The sequence below is a fragment of the Lissotriton vulgaris genome, chromosome 12 (genome assembly GCF_964263255.1).
Source record: "Lissotriton vulgaris chromosome 12, aLisVul1.2, whole genome shotgun sequence".
Taxonomy (NCBI): Eukaryota; Metazoa; Chordata; class Amphibia; order Caudata; family Salamandridae; genus Lissotriton; species Lissotriton vulgaris.
In genome coordinates, this window is record NC_141700.1 from 663,935,019 (window position 1) to 663,957,648 (window position 22,630).

A 22,630-nucleotide genomic window follows, 5' to 3' on the forward strand; every position below is an offset into this window, starting at 1 on the left:
TGATCCCGCTGCAAGCCCACTGCTCCAAACGAGAAGTACTTCACAGTGCTCTGCGATACGTGCCATCGATCCAGCTGTTAATGCCACCACGCTGGAACCTCTCCTCCATCCCGGCTATCCATACTAGTCATACATTCCTGAAATCCATCTTCTCCTTTCAAGAATCCATTCCTTCACTCTGTTTTCACAGTTAGTTCCTGGAATCCATCCATTTTCCAGCACATTCCTCTTCTCAGTCTTTTCCTGTAACCACCGGCAACGCGTTCCTTCACTCCATAAAGTCCTCCAATCCATTTCTCTACTCAGTTCCAAGAAGCCACTCAATGCAGTTCTCTAATCAGTTCCCCTAATGTATCCTTCCAATTCATTCACTCATTATTCATGTACATTCCGGCCATAAATTCATCCATGCAGGCCGCTCATTCATCTGGTCCATCCCTAGAGTGGGTCCTATTTTGCCCCAAAGGTCCAGAGAGTTGGTTGTAATGACACTGGGTAGTTTGTTAGAATCATCAGTTACTTCACTCTATAAATACTTGGAGCCAACCCTTCCTTCCACTGAAAGTGTGAACTAAGTGCTATTTCTTGACTTGTGCAGATGTTTGTCACTGGAACAGCTGGTTTATTCTGCTGAACGGTTGTTCAGACGGATTTTTAATGTAAGTTGGCAAAGTGCTCTGAAAGGCTGCACCTGCTTTAATTTCAAAATGTGCCCCACTGTCGTATGCATGAAGCTATACTCCAGTGTCATTCCAATGTCCCCTGCTATTGGATGCATGGAGGGATGCTGTAGTGACGTCACAGTTCACGCAAATATGGGATCCATGGAGCCGCCATCTAGTTGCATCACACTGCACCCTGGCATCAGATATGTGTAGTGATACTCCAGTGGCAACAAAATGTGGCAAAATACCACATGACTGGGGCGATAATCCCATTGTGTCACGTTGCACCCTGTTATTAGATGAATGTATTGATAACTCCTACGGCGTCAAAATGTGCCCACCTGTTGAATGTATGGAGCCTTAATCCCATTGTGTCACGTTGCACCCTGTTATTGGATGCAAGTATTGATACTCCAGTGGAATTATGATGTGCCCAACTATTGTATGTGTGGAGCCATGCACCCACTGCATCATGTTGCACCCTGTTATTAGATGCATGTATTGATACTCCAATGGAATTAAGATGTGCCCAACTATCACAGGCATGGAGCAACATTCCTATTGCACCCAGTTATTGAATGCATGTATTAATACTCCTATGGCATCAAAATGTGCACAACTGTCACAGGCATGGAATCATATTCCCATTGCATTGTGTTGCACCCCACTATTGGATGCATGTGGCGACCCTCCATCAAAATATAGGTAAATATCCCATGCGTGGAATGATAGACCCATGCATCATGTTGCTCCCGCTATTGGATGCATGCGGCGACACTCCATCAAAATATGCGTAAATATCATATGCGTGGAATGATAGACCCATGCATCATGTTGCACCCCCCTATTGGATGCATGTGGCGATACTCCAGTGGTATAAAAATGCGGCTTCTGTCAGATGCATGTTGTGATACTCTAGTGGCATTGGAATGCGTCACGCTATCAGACGTATGAGCAGTACCCCCGTGGCATCAGATGGCACCCTGCTGTTGGATGCATGCACTGGCATTACAGTGACATGACACTGCATCCTGCTATTGGATGCCTGGAGTGACATTCAAGCTGCATCGCATTGCACCCTGATATTGAATGCATGTAGTGACATTTCAGTGGCATCATATTACACCACACTGTTGGATGCATGCAGTGAAATTCCAGTGGCATACGATTGCACCATGCTGTTGGATGCATGCAGTGACATACCAGTGGCATCAGATTTCACCATGCTTTTGGATGCATGCACTGGCATTCCAGTGACATGACACTGACTGCTGCTATTGGATGCATGGAGTGACATTGCAGTGGCATCACATTGCACACTGCTATTAGACACAAGGAGTGACATTGCAATGACATAACGCTGCACTCTGCTCTTGGCTGCATGGAATGACATTCCAGTGGCAACAGACTGCACTATGCTATTGGATGCACGCAGGGACATCACACTGCACTCTACTATTGGATGCATGGAATGACATTCCAGTGGCAACAAATTGCACTATGCTATTGGATGCATGCAGTGACATCACACTGCACTCTACTATTGGCTTCATGGAGTGACATACCAGTGGCAACAGACTGCACTATGCTATTGGATGCACGCAGGGACATCACACTGCACTCTACTATTGGATGCATGGAATGACATTCCAGTGGCAACAAATTGCACTATGCTATTGGATGCATGCAGTGACATCACACTGCACTCTACTATTGGCTTCATGGAGTGACATACCAGTGGAAACAGACTGCATTATGCTATTGGATGCACGCAGTGACATCACACTGCACTCTTCTATTGGATGCATGGAGTGGCATTCCAGTGGCATCAGTTTGCACCATGCTGTCGAATGCATTGATCACTCCTCCACTGCCCTGCTGATGGATGCAGGGAAATATACCCCCGGGGCATCACAATGCATCTTACCATGGAATGTGCAGCTACTCCAGTCCTATTATCAGTTAAGTGTGGGTATACTCCAGTGTCTTCACTCTGCACATGGGTAACAGAGGGAGCATGCAGAAGAGCATCAAGAATACAGCGTGCCACTCCCGCAGCTCTCACTGGACGCGAAGTACTTAGAATAATGACGTCTTTTCCAGAGATGCTGACCAGAGAAGCCAATTGTAGAGGTACAGATTACTCTTTAGGAAAAAGCTTATTGATGTGTAGTTCCAAATATAGCACTCCCCTGTTACCATGACCATATAAAGAAACAAAGTCCAACTGCAAACTGCAACTATGAAGGCTGCCAAGAGATAGGCCATGCAAAGCGAGCACTGTGTGGGAAGTGGGCTGAGGCCGGGCTCAGAAATATGCCTCCACGGGCCCAGACCAAAGGCAGGGCGGGACTTAGAGGACACATTTGATTAGAGAAGCTTTGTCAGGCTTCGATCACAGGCCATGGCTTTGATACCCGTGCCCCACACCGCGACTGGTGCCAGGCCACGGGAGATCTAAGCCAGGGAAGATCTTGTCCACAGAAAGGGACCTCGTTGGGTTGAGGTTGCACCAGTTTGTTGCCTCACTAGGCAGTTCGCACGCCCAGCACCAACCCTGCCTCACTTCAGAGTCGATTGGCACCTGCCCCAGTTCTGCATTTCAGTAGGTCTGATGCCAGTCTCTCCCTTGCAGCTATTGTGCCCAAGTCCACCTGCTTTGGCCTCCATTGTGCTGTGAACTATTTGACGTCATTGATGTGGACTTTATGGAATGCTATGAGCAGTGGGTGAGGTTGTACACAGCTGCTAGTTCTACAGCGAAGACAGTTAACAGGGCAATACACGTCCTACAGGAACCAGTGAAAACCTGGGCACACGCCATGTACATGGGGAACAGACGGGGCGAGAGGTGAGGAGGTGTTTCAGGGGGCGAGGCAGGTGGGCGACTCGTGAGGGGGGCAGTGCAGCTGTTTTACGTGCTTGGGAGTTATTATAGATCTGTTCAAACACAGTTATTTAGGAATTATGCATTATGAATTGCTTGTAGTGTTTCTACTATGTGCTGGTAGTATGCAGTAGGGTGGGGTGGAGGTCTCGGGAGGCGAATATTAAATGCCAGCTGCCAGTTTTAAGTAGTGATTACTGCAGTGGGTCGTTTCCATGTTGACGTTTTTAAAGGTATGACCATTGTTGATCTAGGCTTTCAAACTGGTGTTTTTGGTTGGCGCAGACCTGAGAAGCATGGGTGCCTTGTCATGCTGTCTCCTCATGCCAGCCATGAGTCTTGCTGTCGCTGTCTTTCACACCAGTTGAGGTTCTCTGAAGTCTTTGCCTAGTCTTTTCGTGGAAGTCTTGAAGTGGTGCAGGAGTTTCTGCATGGTCCAAGTCCTGAGTCGGCCAGATTAGAGGCCAGTGATATTTTGATGGTGGATGTGAAGGAGTTTCAGATGTTGCGACTCAAGCTCTGATTATGGCCGGTCTGGAAAAGGGCACCATAATTTTTGTGCCCCATATATTGAGAAGCTCATCGATTGTACTGTATCAGTACAGCGACCAGTTACAATTATTGTATAGAAAACAGGGCATAACATACCGATTTGGTGATTTCCACTTCAAAATCTGCATGTCCCATTTTGGATTGGGAATTTTTTTCCAACTGTAAATATTATACGCTTGATGCGTTTCAATGTCATCTGTGGCGGCACCTTAATTTTGGCATAGGACACCTAAGTAGCTCTAAAAGGGATTAATTGCACTTATGCTTGTGTTTTTTACAGTGCTATTGATTATCTTACTCTGGCTGCTGATTGTTAGCTAAAAAACATGTGTAGCTCATGTACAACGTGACGTAATTTGTTATCTATTTATACAACATGAATGTCCTTAAACTATTTTATTTTTAAACTAACATCTTATTTGATTTTAATCGAGTCAATAAACGTTTGAAGATGTGTGTCCCACTTTGGGGTCTTTTGGGTGAACAATGCATGACTAAGTATAAGACTACAATAGAAAAAATAACAGAGAAGAATTAAATAAAATCCCAGAAAAAATCCTTCTTCATTCAGAGCTGACTCCTTTCTTTTTATTTTTTATTAATCTTTTTATTAAACATTAAAGTAATACAGTTACACAGCAGTACCTCACTTTTAGCCCTCTCGGGCACAGGTTTACATTGCACCCCATAGACAAGACATCAATGGCCCGTTATATCACTCTTTGAACAGTGATTAGATCTTCCCCTCCGTTCATCGTTCTCCCCGCCGCCCCTCCACGAGCTTGTGGAGGATTACATATAGTTCCCCAGAATGCATTCCACTTTCCCCAGACTAGGTCCCATTTCCGGGGACAAACTCTATTTTTATATACTTCCACTTCTGCTATCATACACCAGTCCATATCCCGCTTCCATTCATCCAGCGTAGGCACTCCCGCCTCCCCCCCACCTCCGACTTATATCGCATTTCGTGATCATCAATCCCATGGTAGTCCACAGCTGCCCAGTACGGTCAGGATCAGTAGGCTCCCACACATTCAGGAGGTGCACTGTGGGAGTCAGGGCAACTGTTTCTCCATATGCTTCTTTCATACATGTAATTATAGCATTCCAGTATCTTTCGATGGGTGTGCACTCCCAAATGATGTGGAAAAAGGTGCCAATATCACCACCTGCTCTTCTACACCCGCATCTTCAAGTCTGCCCATTTTAACCATTGCAGTGCATGTGATTTATGACCTGTGGAGTATTTTTAATTGGACAAGTCGTAATCTCGATGAAATCGCCACCTCTCGGGGCGACGCAAGTGCCTCAAGCCAGCCTTCTTCCTCCAGCTCCCCAACGTCTGCTTGGCACTTTTCGTGGAGATTTAGCAACGGGTCTGGTTGGGTTTTAATGATTTTTTTGTACGTCAATGAGATGGCTTTGCTCGGCATATACTCCGAAATGAGCTTGTCCTCCAAAGGAGATGCCTCCGGCACAACCTCCTCCTCTACTATTGCCCCCCTGAGAGCATGTCTTATTTGGGAATATCGAAATAATTCTCTATCAGCTAGCTCATATTCGAGATGACTCCTTTCTTATGATTCGAAGGAAGAAGCGAGCTAGAGAGTTACTACACCATTCCTTAAAGTCCCTTTTTCCAACCACAGTGGACAGACACAAGGGACTACTTTGCTAGTCAGTGCATGGAGGGCAACACTGAATGAGTTCTGTGCTTCAGATATTGACTGATTCACTACAGCAACTTGAGTTTCACTCGATCACCCAATCAGGCACAAGTAACTTTAAGGTGCCTGGTTTCTTGATAATGTGGACAATTTGATAATATATGCTATGGAGTAGCACCTGTTTACTCAATCCCTCATAACTCCAGGAGAAAAGTTGGTACAAAATGGACATGCTCCATATTTTTAGCAAACCTCTCTGCAGCATAATCTACAATATTCAGGAAAGCCTTAGAGTCCATGTCATATAGTCAGCTCAGTATTTGCCACCACAACAACACACACACACATATCTTTTCACCATTCAACAAATCAACCATTCAGTGAAATTAAATCACATTCCCCACACCCACATTGCTGTGCATCATGCCCACATAATTGTCAAAAATGTCTCAGGACATAACATCCACCTGAAAAGGATCAATGGAAATTGTACATCCCAGGAGAATCAGCGACAGCACGGCAATCTCTTTCGGCACTGGCATTGATGGATCCAATGATCCACATGGATCCATGTAGGAATTGAACCATCCACCATTCAGTAAAACACATTACTAAAAATACAATAGACTATTGTAATCTCCCTGGCCAACATCGAATATAACTCACTCCTACAATAAATCAAATCAACCCAAACACAATGCCAAAAGACCACGTCAACCCCTGTCATGATTACCCCAAAACGTTCTAGAACCCGCCGTTTCTGAAGGTTCTTTGGGACAATGCAAATGGAAGTAAAGCACTTTAAAAAATAAATCAACAAGTTCCCTGGGTAAACACTGTTAATATGGTTGTAAATGAATGCACAATCTCTGCTGTCTTTATGTTTCTTCTAGCCTACGCTTTCTTTACTGTGGTCCTCTGAACCAGTTATTGGCGACATGTCATGCTATATTATATCTCACATAGTATAAACCACAGGGGAGCCCATAAACACAGTTGATGTTTGTCAATAGGAACTGTTTAAATGTGCTAAATTATTCCATGAAATGCTGCTTGCAATATATTGTAATCTCTGATCAATATATTATTTGATCTGAGCCATTTCCTTGCCAGTGCTTATGAAAATATAAATAGTGCATGATGGGAAATTCTCCAGTTCAGATACCAGTGCTTGAGTAGGTGACTCCCTGACATTGACGTTTTGGTCATTTGCCTTCTTCTTGGAATTGTCCTGCCTTCATCAGAGCACCATGGTCCAATTCTCTTTTTCTGCTGCTTTTCAGAGCTCCAGCATCTGTAGGACAGCGGTGCATGCTGGCGTCGTCAATGATGCAACTGGAGGTTATGTAGACGTAATGCCTGTGGAAAAGAAGAACAACTACGTGGGCTCAAACAAGAATGGAGTGCGGTCGGAGAGGTAGAGTAATTTTATGATATATTGCATGATGGTTGTACAATATATTTGTTATTTCAATAACTACCACAAGGGCAAAGAAAAAACATAGTGAGAAGCGACTGCTGGACTCCGCATAGACTTTGTGACTTTAGGGCTACAGATGAGGGCTGAGTTTCTTTTGAAATACTAGTAGGTTGGATTATGTGTGAACAGCTTGTGCTGTATTGGTTTCTGAAGTCTTATGGGTTGGACTTCATCCGATAATAATATTTTTGTTTTTGTGAATTCTTGTAGGATGGGTTGGTAGGAACTGATCAGCCTTAGGCTGTTTTCTGATGGGTAGTAGGATTGGTTTTAGGAGAACAGGTGAGTCCTCGGTTGATTTGTTTGTATGGTAAATTTTTTGTTATATATATCTCATCATCATGACAGCACCTAAACTACTCTGCAGCCTTAATATTGTCTGGGCTATTAGGATTATGTGGCATGGAGAAGGAAATTAAGCAGTAAGGTTATCTAACTTAACTAAAAATGTAAATGTTGGCAATCTTATCTTTATCAGTTTGAGTTAGAAACTATTTTTTGGGTGAAATATTTAATTTGTTACACATTATGTGGCAAATGCTGTAAATTCATAAATATGAGGTAAACTTGAAGCCCAATAACTGCTTAAATCAACTGACCTCACAATTGCCCATTTATTATCAGCAATGTGTTCAAGAAAGTTGTCTATTTTTAGCTACACTTGAAGGAAGCAGCTTTTTCAAGCTACCTACCCAAAATAAACGTGTAATATAGAGAACACATAACTGATACTATGTGGTACTATTTGGCCTTATATTGTAATCTCCAGATTCTGCTCACATTTGCAAATCATTCAGGATCTATCTATCTATCTATCTATCTATCTATCTATCTATCTATCTATCTATCTATCTATCTATCTATCTATCTATCTATCTATCTATCTATCTATATTCACTGAAAAAAACAAAGTTTAAGTGATGTTAGAGTTAAGTATGGTAATAATATATAACTTTGCATTAAAAATACCTCAGAAATTCACTGACAAAACCAAAGGTGGAAGCTATAGTTGGGTGAAAATGTCAGATAAAGTGTAACATTTTAAATTAAAAAGAAAGCACTGAAACTTACCAGCTATAGTTATTTCAAGTAACTATAACTCGCTGCCCCACGATGCACAGAGTTGCCATCAATAATGTCATTTCAGATGTCGTATTGATGTTATCAATAATGTGATAATAATGTTATGTGTTATGTAATATGTGAGGCCATAAACAATGGAGCCAGGCCATGTGCCCAACCCTCTCTCTCACCCCAGTGCGCAGCCAATCCTGCACCCAACCTCCTGCCGGCAGCCAACCAATCACGGCCTTCAGCGGTGCATGAAGTGGGTTAAGAACAGGGCTAACCACCCATACGTGGCCAACCTCAGCACAAACACTCCCCTCCCTCCCCCCCTTTTTCTTAATGGTTTTCTGTTCCAACAGGAATCTCGCAGGAGTCAGCACGGGACCCGTATCATGTGGGACTCTCATGGGAACAGGGGAGTCCCAGTTTCACAGCAACCCAAAAATGCCATATTGTAAATGAATTTGGCTCGGGGGGATGCTCTATTATATACCATCAGATCAGGCTCCCCCCTTGATGTTGTACCGGCCAAAATATCGGCGAGCCTTTCTAAACAACAGTCCGCCCCTATTTGTTCCCTTTTGAATGTGTCACTAAAGGAAGGTTATCTACCTGCAGAATGGAAGGCAGCACAGGTCATTCCACTACGCAAAAACACCAAGGCCTCCATGAAAGATCTTTCTAACCTGCGACCTATATCTCTCCTCCCGCTCCTGAGCAAAATGCTGGAAAAACACATCAACATACACCTATCAGCCCATGTCGAAGCATGAAATTGCCTGGATGTGTCACAATTGGGCTTCAGGGCAAAATATAGTACAGAGTCAGCCCTAGTGGCAGTCACGGACAATATTAGGACATCACTTGACAGAGGTCAATCCACCTTATTGGTGCTTTTGAACCTCTCGGCAGCATTCAACACTATAAACCATCAAATTCTGCTCAGAAGATTATAGGAGTCCGGGCTAAAAGATAAGGCACTGCAGTGGATGACCAGCTTCCTTTCCGACCGTTCCCAGACAGTCTGCATGGGCCCATATATGTCCAAGTCTAAGAAGTTGTCCAAGGGAGTACCACAGGGATCTTGCTTAAGCCGCACCTTATTTAACATCTATATTGCTCGCTTGGCCAACTTTATGAGGACATTTGGATTTGTTCCAATATACTATGCGGATGACACCCAGCTCACCTTCTCCTTTCACAAACATTCTACCACAGCCCTAAACAACTTCTCTGACAGCATGTTAGCAATATCTCAGTGGGTGAGTACCACCTATCTCCAACTAAATGCAGAGAAAACAGAGATTATGTTTTTTGGAGAAGCCACCTTGTTATGGACACCAGAATGGTGGCCCAGGTAGCTGGGTGTCCAACCTCTTCGAAGCCATCAATAAAGAATCTTGGGGTACTTATCGATCAGAGCCTAAATATGTAGGAGCAGGCGTCTCTAATGGTTAGCTCATGCTTCCATTTATTAGGCCTTCTGAGGCGTGTGTTTACATTTCTTCCTGACCACACTCAGAAGTCCTTTGTCTGGTCTCTTGTAATAAGTCGACTGGACTATTGCAATGCATTATTGATCTCAGCCAATGAAGCTGCACTGGATCGTTTGCAAGTAGTGCAGAATACAGCAGCGCGTCTGGTATTGAACACCCCCTATAGATCTCCATCAAATCTGCTGTTGCAGAAACTGCACTGGCTACCGGTGCGCAAGCGAATCATTTTTAAGATCTGCTGCATTAATCATAAGGCAGTATATGGCAACGGGCCAAAATACTTGATGGAGAAACTGAGTCACTACACTCCCCTTAGAGACCTACGATCCAGCGTCCCGCGCATTTACAAAGCTAGGACTGGGGGCAAGGCTTTTTCCTACCTTGCCCCTCGGAATTGGAATTCGCTCCCATTGGCACTTAGGCAGTGCACGGATTACCTTCACTTTAGAAGGTCTTTGAACACATTTTTATTCTAGTGGTCTTCCTCAGCAACGACATCTTCCCTCTACTTGCCTGCAAGCGCAGAGATACCCCTTCGGGGGTGATTCAGGCGCTATATAAGCTAATTAAATAAATAAGGGTACTCCTTTCCTAACCCTCATACCTTCTTTTTTTATTTCAGGACACATGCACTGAGTCCCCATATCCTGAAATGGTGGCTGCAACATTTTTTTTCTCATACTGCAGTAAGCCAATCACAGCATGAGCTTCCGTGGGAATCATGGGAGCTCCTTGCTCCTGCACAAGCGGGATGGCTGACGGAAAAAAGCTCCCTCAGCCAATCAGATAGCTTTATTTATTAAAGTTGTGTACTGTTGTGCATTGCCATCCACTTTGATGTTGGCTGTGTTGGTGCAGCATAGGGGTCAGAGTGTGGCATGAATCCGGACTGGTATTCCTGAAGAAGGCCATTGTTTATGAGATTGAGCTGATTGTTGGCTGCCTATTCCTTGATCTTACCCAAGAACGGTATAGGTGTGTTACCTACATTATATATTTCAAAGCCTCCGCAATCAATTACAGCTTGTGATGACAATACAAGATCTTCACCCCTTGAATTCATTTTATTAGGTACTTCAGAAACTTTTCCAGTTTCCTAATTGAACACACTGTGCTGTTTGAGGTCTCAGTCTAGCTTTATTTAGGTTTTAGAGTCTTACCTTTGGTAATGCCACCCAGTAGACTGCGGTCATGGATTCTGCCGGCTTCTCTTCAAGTGTACAGTTGTACATTGGTAGAGTAAGCCGGCACCAGTGCAGAGTGTATGACATGTTGTGGTGTTCCTGGAAAGACCACATCTGCCATGTATGGTGGAATCAGGTTCCACAAACAAGAGGAAGCAACAATCTCAGAAGAGAATACACACATGAATCAGAGTTAGACTCCACAAATGCATGGTTGTGTTGCAAGGATGCATAATGCAGCTAAAAGTATTTTGTACAGCATAAGAAGTAAATTGTAGACTCAATGAAGATGCGGAATATATGAAATACAAGGGCCGGCAACCAGTTTCCACCACTCAATTTAAATTATGAGCACTTTCTCAGATGCAGAATACACACACATACCACCCTCATACTAGTAGACCAAATACCCACCACCTTCCAAACACATACACATTGTCTCACCTACACAGACACTCGAACAGAAAGTTCAGTGCACCATATGCAGACAAACAGGCATTCACATGCACAGATACACACATGTGTATGTGCACATACACCACCACAAACAGAAAGATACAGAAACATGCACCATACAGTCACATCCACAGATGCACTCACATGTACAAAAACCACTCCGAAAACACACGTATGCTTCATTTGGGTGCACAGCAGTAACACAGTTGTTCTTAATTAACGGTAGTGGAAAACAAACACTGGTAAAACCAATAGGTCTCAGATTTTGACCCTGTTGGCTTTGCTAATCGTATTAGTTTTCCTGCACAGCATCCATGATACTGTGTAGCATGGCTAATAAACAGGAAGAAAGCCTATGCTGCTGGCTGTGCTATTTTATTTTGCACAGACCGAGCTTGCACAATTCTACAAAATGATACAAGCAGTTGGGAAAAAAAAACTTGAGCGGGCGGTAGGCAGAAACACAGGTGGAGGGGGGAAAACGCAGGTAGGGGAAGCAGCATGGAGGGCGGAATCATGGAGGGCGGGTAAGCAACACAGAGGGCAACGGAACAGAAGCAAATGGAGACCGCATTGTGGAGTGGGTGGAAGTGAATGTATAAGAGAAAGCGCAACATTGAGTTAAGGCGCACTGTAGAGCGGCTCGAACAGCAAAGCGAAACCGAACGTTTGCACGGCTCAAAGGACAAAGTTGTGGAAAATTAAATTTTTATAATGTTAAAAAGTAATGTGGTGGGAGAAGTGGAGAAACACATGCACTTTTTGAAGTGCTTTTAAAAAAATAGGAAAAATTTCCCTGAAAACAGACATTTTTGTAACGATAAAAGGAGCTAGTCGGAGAGCTGGTAAACAGCCTATGCGCTACAGGTTGGATGGGCTAAAACAAATAAAACCATCAAATAGAGAGCAACAAAATAAGATTGACAAAGCAGAAAAGCCAATGGTGTTGCTTTCCAGGTCAGCTATAGACATGTCCCTATTAGGTCTTTCCCACCATACAGCTGTGCTGTCTGTCTGGCTTCGACCTATTGAACCTTCTTTTCCAAGCCTACTGAAACCCTGGAGCATTTCACTGAGAAAAGGCTTCCAAACTGGTTCACATCATGCTCTTCTGAGAATCGAGGGGTCCTGGCACCAGCTGTGTGGCACAGCAGCCATTTCTGTCCCGCTCTCTACCCTCTGGGAATCTGTGTTGCTTTCTCATTTCAAAGCAGAGAAAATATTTTCTTTTTAAGAATTTGAACGCTGTAAATCTTAGAGTATGTCCCAAACTATTGCTTCAAATTTTCGAGAAAGATCTCTTATTGCATAGCCGGCCTTCAACTCCAAGTGTTGGGAACATAGAAATGAATCATACATTAGTCACAAAGGATTGATTGTGCATAATACTGAAATATTATTTATGACTATAAAGAGCTGTGAAGAAAAAGCTTTTAAAGTAGCTGTCTTACAGCTTCCAGAATTTATTGGTTTGTGAAACTGAAGCTCTATGTACGCACAAAGTGACGTACTAAGATCCACCCGGCGGATTCGTGGTTTTCGATACTGTATGACAGAGTTATGATTTGCATCCCAAGATGCATATACTTTTACACCCTTCCTATAGTCTTTCATGGGCCAGCTTGTGTTATTCTGGGTGAATCACTTAATAATGGTTGCTCAAGTCTTTTATCTCTAAAACTAAGGGACTCACCCAGGATATCTGGACAAACTGGAATTCTCATGTCCAGGAAATGATATCGAAGACTAACGTGGGAGAGAGCAGATGTAGAATTGCTCAATGTGAAATTAGGATTTTACGGAAAGTATTATGGGTTTTATGAAAGCAGATGGGCTTATGGGGAGTGAGTCATATGCTAGACTCTACATTAACCCAACAACAAGCCTATCCTAGCTGCAAATTTAGCGGCAGATGTATCAAGCCTTTTGCGACTCGCAAAGGCCGAAATTCGCAGAATTTCGGCCTTTGCGACTCGCAAAAGGCATTTTAGCATGTTTTGGTATATATAAAAAAATCGCAATTTAAGGAATCGCAAAAAATTGCGATTCCTTATTTTGCCATAGCATTTAAGGAATCACAATTTTTGCGATTCTTTAAATGCTATGTATGTAGCAATTTCAATTTGCGAATTTTGGTTAAGAAATCGCAAATTACCACCAACTTGTTGTTGATGGTAATTTGCGAATTCCTTTAAAAAAGCACAAATTGTCATTTGTTAAGGTGGCATGTGACGCACAAATGCCCATAGGGCATGTATGTGCGCCATATGCACACACATGTACATTTCAGGGGTGCAGCAGGGTGTCTTTGAGACACCCCTGCACCCTTGAAATAATTCTCAAATTGCGATTAGCAAATTGCGAATTAGCAATTTGAGAATTACTTCACAATCATACCTATGGGCCTCCTGGCCCATAGGAATGCATTGGAAATTATTCCTTATTTGCGAATTCGCAAAATGCGAATTCGCAGATATGGAATATTATGAAATCGCTAAAAAATAGCTAATTTGTACATATATTCCATTTAGCGAATTCTAAATAGCGATTCGCAAAAAATCGCTATTTAGGATTCGCTAAATGGAATCTTGATACATCTGCCCCTTAATTTCTATAACTACAACTAATCTACGTGTGACAGCATCTTAATACCATTTTTGGTGGACACCACCACAAGCGGCATCAGAGTGTTTGGAACAAGAGAAAAGGTAAATGCACACAGACACTAGGGGAAGACAGGCCTTTCCACATGGCACAATGTAAAAATCGCTACCCCACAACCAAGATTCCCATAATCTTAAAAAAAAAAAAATAATCTAAAACAAAATACCCAAGAAATCATAATCCAAACTGTTTTGCGGGAATGGAGGAGACATGACTTGCAGAGGTACTTGGGATTAGAGGCCTCCTAGAAACAAGATGCACTTTGGGGCCAAACAATAAAAAGAAAAATGGAAATTGTCAGTTATCTGTCCATGCTTTCACTTTGTTTATGCTTAGCTATATGCAACAGCCACTCTTAAAAGCGGTGGGGTATTGGGGTTATTCTAAACACCCATTGATACTGTGGGGTTCCCATGGCTAATGGCAGCATACTCAATGGTAAAAGTAAAAGAGGTAGAAAAGGCTCCCTTATCCTGAGACCCTCATCAGATGGAAGGTTTCCGTAGGATGCATGAGTCAGTGAAGAAAATTCACATAGAAGGACATTATCCTTGAACTTTTCGCAAGTTCACTAGTTTAAGAAGGTTTCTCTGTCTGCACCAAGATTGCCTTGAGGTTGTGCTGCAGGCTGGTAGCCAGCCATTTTCATTTGAAACAGTCTTTTGTGCTCACAAGCGTTTGGACTAGCTCACCGTTGAGCCACGGTAAGATCATAGCCACCCTCAAAGATGAATCGAGGTAATTCTGGGAGTCCACTTCAACTGCATGTGGATTTCTTGCATTCTCAACCTTCCTCTTCTGTTAGACTCTGTATTTGGACCTCTTTTCTCTCTTTACCCAGCGGCTTACATGCCTGTGTGACCTGGTCCCTCATCTTGCATGTATCTTCTCTCAAGTCATGCTGAACTTTTCTCTCATCAGAAATCCTTTCTTGTTGTTACGAAGGATGTCATCAATCTATAGTGCCTCCAATAGGGCTTCCTGCACAGTGCCGATAGTGCTCACCCAAACAGGTTATTATTGCAAGGGTTTGAGCATTACTCTTTCCTTACTTGTAGGCTCTGCTATAATTTCTTGTTTAGATGCCAATGTTTACCTACTCATTCTTTATCTGTCAAATACTGACCTACAATAAGTTTTGTTTCGAGTTTAAACACACAGCCCAAAAAAATTGCCAGTTTTATGCACACCACATATGACTTAACTCAAATTGCCTACCATGCTCAAAAGACACATTTGCAAATGGCGTGGAAAAAATATACCCTGGCAAAGCCAGTAGTCTGGCTTCATTGACTCATTCTTGCATTTACACTCTTGCACAATTGCAGTACAACACACATTTAACATCAAATGTAAGCTATTTTAAAAAATACTAGAAGAAATAAAATATGCTGCTGTCTAAACATGGTGGACATATGCTTGTAATAATGAAACTAAATATAGCAGTGGAAGCCCATCTTGCAGAGGTATGAAACATAGTCTATAGTTGTTTTAAAGTTCCAACATGGCGCCACATTTAGACCATGTTGGCTATTTTAGAATGGTGAAACAATGATACACTATGGACAGCAGGATTCCATAATGGCTCCTTGTTTAGAGGAAGTGGCCACTCGGGATGAATCACACTTCAGATAAAATGAGTGGCAGGCAAGCAAATCATTAGCACTGCAGAGACAGCTTTAGCATACTCTTAGCAAACAATTTAATAAAAAGAGAAGCAAAGAAATTAAAGAGATCTATAAAAGAAGAAAATTGAAAACTAAAGGACTTGCCAACTAGTCCTGAAACTGAAGAGCCCCATTTTCAGGTAAAAGTACACATGTGATCGGAAACAGACATCATTCACAGGGCAAGAGACCCAATGTCTGATGTGGACAGAACCATTACCCCAGGAAGTATGCTGTCATGGGTGGCAGCAGAGTGTAAATTAAACTTTGGCAGAGTAATGGTAGTTGAAGGCTGACCCAAAGTCGCTCTACCTGTGTATATGGCTTATATAGATTCATATATTTGGATATATGTATAATTTTATGATTGTTTTAATCAGAAAGTACTAGTAGACAACAGAGCCTGTTGGATCTTCCAAAGAGATTCTAGCAAAAGTTATTATAGTGGATCTCTTCGCCTCATAGGGTTTGTCAGGGTAAATCACAAATGTCACAATCCTTCCCTACAAAGGCAATCTGTGAGAGTTCATTTAACTAGAGGAGGAAAGTCTCTGACGGTCAAAGGACCAAGAGCATGGAATAAACTCCCTCCTCATATCCGGGAAATCTCATGCGAAAGTAAATTCAGGAAAGCCATCAAAACCTGGATCTACAATCAAACAGCCATTACTTGCAAAGCCCTGGTCTAATTTTGAAACATCTTATGAGGTTAATACACCTTTTTCCCCTCCTTTGATCCACACAATTTACATCCAGCGCCAAGATGCTCCTCGGAGCGATAGAGCGCTATATAAAACCCCCCAATCAAATCAAATCAAAATCAAACACAATACCCATCTGTAGCCTCTAACAATCCGCCCTCAAATGACGTTAACAATTACTTTTCACAATCAATATGAAAAGTTTTACCTTCTTTCCCCCTAACTTTTCATTAGAAAAAAAATAACTACCTTTCCCCTAACTTTTCATTATAAACAATTTAGCCTATAATCTTTATCATTGGCCTGCCACCGTAACCAACTCTGACCTACTGTGTTAGGCATAGGCTTTCCACAAGGCAACTATGAGCTATACCTTAACAACATTAGAAAAGTGTATAAAATTACAGTTGTGAATGCAATATAAAATCCATACTAATAGAGCCTATTGATTATCACCATAGTGCAAGTCTTAAATCCTCATGGTTTGTTCTGGTAGTCACCAAAACCCTTGCCTACCATGGTCATTGATATTCAGTATAACAAAAATACCAGCCTGCAGGCTTCAGCATTGTGCAGTAACAATTAAGTTAGGCCTGCATGCTTTTTTATTTTTCTTCAGTATAACAAAATCACTCCTAAGGAATCTGCCATAACGCTTCACAGAGAACCGGTAAGGCTTATAGCCTTTACCATTGACATGACACTATATCCAACAGAGTCTTACTGAAGAGCGCATAAGCTGGTGACCATCATGCATACAGTTAGAAAAATTACAAATATATGCTGAATTTGAGTTGCCGAAACAATATACAAGCCCTCCCAATAGGGCTTAATAAGAATCAGCAAAGTTACTACTCCCAGGGTTTATTAAAGTGGGTGATCAAATCAAAAATACTTGCCTACTATAATAATATGTGATTACATGTAACCCAATTCCTGTCTACCATGCAAACCATTGCGAGATATCAATGCTCTGTTTGAGTACTATTGGCTTTAACAAATGCTGTTCACAGGTCTATTGCCTTTGTCATAACTTTTCACAATAAACAGACATGACATCTGGCATGACGTTTTCATGGGCTTGAATCAAGTCTGCAGATGTTATCATTGGCTTGTCACCATAACCAACTAAGGCCTACTGTACTGAGCATATGCCTACCCACAAGGCAGCCAGCCGTGAGGCATACACTCATAAAATTACAATTGTATACAACATTGCAGTTTTGTGCAAGCAAAATAATATCTTTCCTAAGAGGGCTTAACAAGTTGACTCAGCTGAAATCTTCTAAACCTACTTTTTGTTAGCGGGGTAACCAACACGAAAGCCCTTGGCTACTACATTAATCTGTAAAATTCCCTAGAACAAAATAACTATCTGTAGGTTTTAAAACATATTAAGAACAATCTACCCGTAATTACATATTGACTTTAACGTATGCTTTCCACAATATTTACAGCAGGCCTAATGCCTTTTTCATAACAGATCAGGCCTAAAGATGTGATCATTGTCTTGCCACCATAACCAAATCTGTCCCCCTGCATTGAGTATAAGATTTGCCACTGATCAAAAAGTGCAATCCAAACATTTTTTTTTGGGGTGAAAGCACACAACTTCGGTCCAATCAAGTCCTCTACTCAGGGAAACCAACATGTAAGTGGGGCCTTAAGTCCGCCGTCTCTAGTCCGCTCGAAAGCTCTTTTTTGTGGATCACATACAGTTCAGTGACAGTTGCGCTGTCAAGAAAAACGTAAAAATGCATTAGAATTATTGACTGTAGCCCTGGGCATCCCATACTGCTCTCAAACACACAACTGCACTCTGAAGTCAAAAGGTAAAGCACCCACATGGCAACGATAAAAGTGTCTGAGATACATATTTTATGGAGTATTTGTTTTCTGAAGCAGAAAAAAAATACTCCATAAAATATGCATCTCAAACACTTTTATTGTTGCCATGTGGGTGCTCCTGAAAGCTTCTGGGTCATGGAGATGGATAAACAAACAAAATAATCAAAGCTGCTTGGAGGAGAAGCACACTTTCAGTGTAAGTTCACAACTTTTGCCCCAATCAAAATATTGTACCCCTGTTCGCCAACATGTGGGTGAATTCAAAGCTTCTCTCTTTATTACTCCTAAAAGCTCTCTTTTGAGTTGGTCTCATAAGGTCTGGTGACAGCTGCACTGTCAAGCCAGATCGAAAAAGTACTCTAGCAAGAGAAAACATGGTGGGGACGCGAGTTATGGGATTTGTGTGCACTGCATACCATTAGCAGCGGCAAGTTTCTAAGTGTTAGACCTGGCATCCTTGGCGTGGTTTCCACTGACTTTTTGCCTTCTGACTTCCTGTTTTGCTTACTTAATTTTTGCTGGCTTTAGGATTCTGGTAACTTTACCACTGTTAACCAGCGCTAAAGTGCATATGCTCTGTACTCAGAACATGGTATCATTGGCTTATCCAAGATTGGCAAATTTAATTTACTTGTAATTCCCTAGTAAAGTGCACTATGTATGCCTAGGGCCTGTAAATGACATGCTACTAGTAGGCCTGCAGCACTGATTCTGCCACCCACTCATTAACTCTATAAAAAACATGTCTCAGACCTGTTACTGCAGAGCCCATGTGTGAAATTTTAAACTGCCATTTCAACCTGACAAGTTGACCTTGCAGCCAGACCCAGGCCTACCCTTTTAATATATATAAATAAGTCACTCCTAAGGTAGGCCAGAGGCAGCCCTGTTGGCAGGATGCAATGTATTTAAATGGTAGAATATGTGCTTTTGAGTTTTACATGTCCTGCTAGTGAAAAACTGCTTAATTCGTTTTTCACATCTGAAAGGCCTATCTCTCCCATAGGTTAACATTGGGGTTGTCTTAAAACATCCTATACGTATAATTTCCAATTGTTAAAAGATAGAGATTTGGAATTTGGTGTCTCTGGACTCACAATTTAAAATCACAACTTATGGTGAAGTTAGATTTTAAATTGTAAGGCTGGAAATGCTACTTTTAGAAAGTTGCAAAAAGAACAGATGATGGTTGCGAAGCGAGCTTAAGAACAATGATGGATTCAACCCAGTTCTGTGACTCAGGGTGAGTGTCTGAAAAGTTCCAGAACTCCGTCCATCATCTCCTTCTGTTTGCTTTGTTCACTCTAAATTGGCGGGGTATGCCCAGACGTGGGTCCTTGCTCACTTTGTCATTGGATTCAAGCTAGCCTGGCTATTGAGGGGTGTTGCCCTGAAACCAGTCCAGGATGCTTGTTTCCGGCCCAGGGAAGATCTGGCTTGGCAGTTCGGGCTGGACTATTCCAATGAGGAACAGGGTCAAGACTGATTTGCATATGGTTGGGTCTGAACTAAGGTGGCGAAGTGAGCTATAGAACAATGATGGACTCAACCCAGATCTGTGATTGGGGGTGAGTGTCTGAAAAGTTTCAGCACTCCATCCATCATCTTCTTGTGTTCACTTAGAGAAAGTTGGCATTTTCATACTTTAATCATTCCATGCTTCTGCCTGTCTCTGAATAACAGTCTCAGTTGAGTCACAGCTGGGCTTTGTGCATTCCCTCTAGACAGTTATACAAAGGGAGCTCGGGGTGACATTTGCATCCTGATGCCCCATCATCATGCTGATGGGCCACCCTGAGGTAGATTGGAAGGAAGGAGCTGACACTTGCACCAGAATAGGGCTGTGCCTGTCCCCACACAAAGACCTGCATACCCCCTTGTAGTGAGTCTGGAACCAGGGCAGCAAAGGCAGGGACCTTTTGGATCTTCTCTCTGAAGTCTCCTCCACTGCAAAGAAACATTTGGGTATAAGTATTGGATCCATGACCCCACCAAATTATACATTTTCTGAAACCAAGGACATTTTGCCTGGAAGAAGAGCTGCTGTGCTGTAGGAAGGGCTGCCACTTTACTTTCTGCTCTCCTGTGTTGGCCTGGTGCTTCTTGCCTGGGAGTGAGAAGGACTGGACCTGTTCTCTATGTCCTTGAACTGAAGTTTCTCCAAGGGCTTGTTGGCTTGCCTCCTGTTCGCTGAAGTCACAGGCCCATAAAAGACTTCTTGTAACTATGCTGGTGCTGCTGGACTCCGCCATCTGTGTGTCTTACCCTTCCCTGTGGTGCCCCCTTTCAGTTTTGGGCCTCAGAGCTGGGTTCTTCAGCTGTTTTCAGCAAAAATTGATGCAGTGACCCCTTTGTGGCAATCTGTACCAATGCGGTGTCCTCCGACACAGTGCCAAATCGATGGCGACAACGTGTGTCCCGACTGCGAGGTTCAACGACACTGCAGCACCGATCTGAAGACGCCGCTGCAAGTATTGACTTCAATGCAGTGCTGCAAGGCTTGACCTGACTGTGTGAATTGTAACCGACTCATCTAGATATCGACACTTGTTCCTTATAAAGGTACTTTTCAGCAGGCCCTGCATGGGTCCTGTAGCCATCTTGCCCTCCATTGCGTTCAGCCTGAACTTTCACCCCACTCTAGCGTGACCTCAAGTAACCTATTAGTGCTATGACTTCTAAGCCCTATTTTTGGATATAATATTTAATAATTAGTATTGCGACTTCTATGTATTGGATTTTTGTTGTTTTGGTTTTGTTTCACTCAGATACATATTCTCTTTTGTTCTACTCTGTGTGGAGTCTTTTTGTGGTGTTTGCACTCTCTCACTGTAATTTAAGTGTTGCACAAATACTTTGCACATTGCCTCTTAAGTTAAGCCGGTCTGTTCTGTGCCAAAATACCAGAGGGTGAGCACAGGTTAATTTAGGTTGTATATCTGACTTATCCTTAGTAGGATTGTGGTCCCCTCTTGGACAGGCTGCACGCCTCTGCCAAATAGAGACCCAATTTCAAATACTGAGATTTTGCTTATTTGAGCCAGAACCATAACCCAGGTTTTAGATATAGTTTTGTCATTGAATTTCTAGGGGTTTGTTTATGATATATTCCGAACCCTGCTGCATATGACCTTTTGCCCTGCACAGTGGTGGTTGGCAGTAGGGTCTACCATGTGTCAAGGTTGTGTGCTCCACCTGCCTTGGTTAGTCAACCTCCGCTGTGCTTTGCAAAAACACTGTGAGCTTCAACTGCCATGGGTGACCATCCACTGTTAGGCTGAGCCATTGTCTGTGGGAAGCCAAGGTTGACCATTTGACCTGGCCCAAGGCAGCACCCAGTGCTCAACCTGCTGTAGGCCAACCATGAATAATTCAAGATCTGTCATAATATTCAGGAGCACTGTTACTCAGCGACAGCATATGTGTTTGCTTAGAAGGATTGTGCACTGCTTTCTCTCAGACTCTTTACAGGCTGGAAGAAATAAGTACATCACTCCAGCCCTGACAGCAGCCCTCTGCTTCCCTGTCTAGCCGAGATTTAGTTCTCATGGTACCACATGGCCATCCAATCCTGTCTACAGAGTATCACTTTACACTGATTGTCTGTCTCTTACTGTGTTATGAAGTCAGGACTGAAATGCCTTCGAACAAATTCTTGCCAAGTTCATGTCGCTTTGCCTATTTTATGATAAATTGCTGACGCAGTTGGATGGAACCCCTCACTTCAGGGAGGGATGGGAGTAGGTGTGGTGGAGAGCTGTCTGGGACAGAATACATAGGATTGGCGCCATTTCACAGGAGCACTGAGCCAGGGCGAGGGAGCGGAGTTCCTTGTCACCTCAGCTGCTCCATTCCTGCCTCTCATATGCCAGAGACCACTATCCGGACTTTCTGTCTTGATTACTGTCAATCGCCATATGTCTAAGAGTCTGTCTGTGTCTGAAATTTATGGCTTTGTTTTTCTGTCAGTCCGTCCATCTGCTCGCGATCCCGTCTGTATCTTCCATATTGATCATTTAATCTCCCTATCTAATCGAACCTAACCATCCCACCCGCGTCCTTATAGGATGTCATCAGGCATTAAGAATATAATATTAATATGAGCTGACAGGCCAGAACAATCCACTGTAAGAAGATATCCATTTGCCAGATCTGCGTATTACAAATCCTCCTTCTACTTCCTCTGGAGACTTGGCTCCCCCAAGCTCAGTGTTGTTGTCATTTCTAGATCTGGGTCCCTTCTAGGTATTGCTCAAGGGAACATATCTTACCTAAGTGATTTCTTGTTAACA

The 22,630-nt window shown here is 42.8% G+C and overlaps 1 protein-coding gene across 1 annotated transcript in view; it reads left to right on the forward strand.

Moving 5' to 3' along the window:
• The window catches only part of CRISPLD2 (cysteine rich secretory protein LCCL domain containing 2), a 173,078-nt gene that overhangs the window by 125,258 nt on the left and 25,190 nt on the right, over positions 1 to 22,630 (forward strand). The window contains exon 14 of the mRNA XM_086945849.1: positions 7,058 to 7,191. Within this exon, the coding sequence (XP_086801975.1) occupies positions 7,058 to 7,191 (134 nt within the window). The remainder of the gene's footprint in view (positions 1 to 7,057; positions 7,192 to 22,630) is intronic.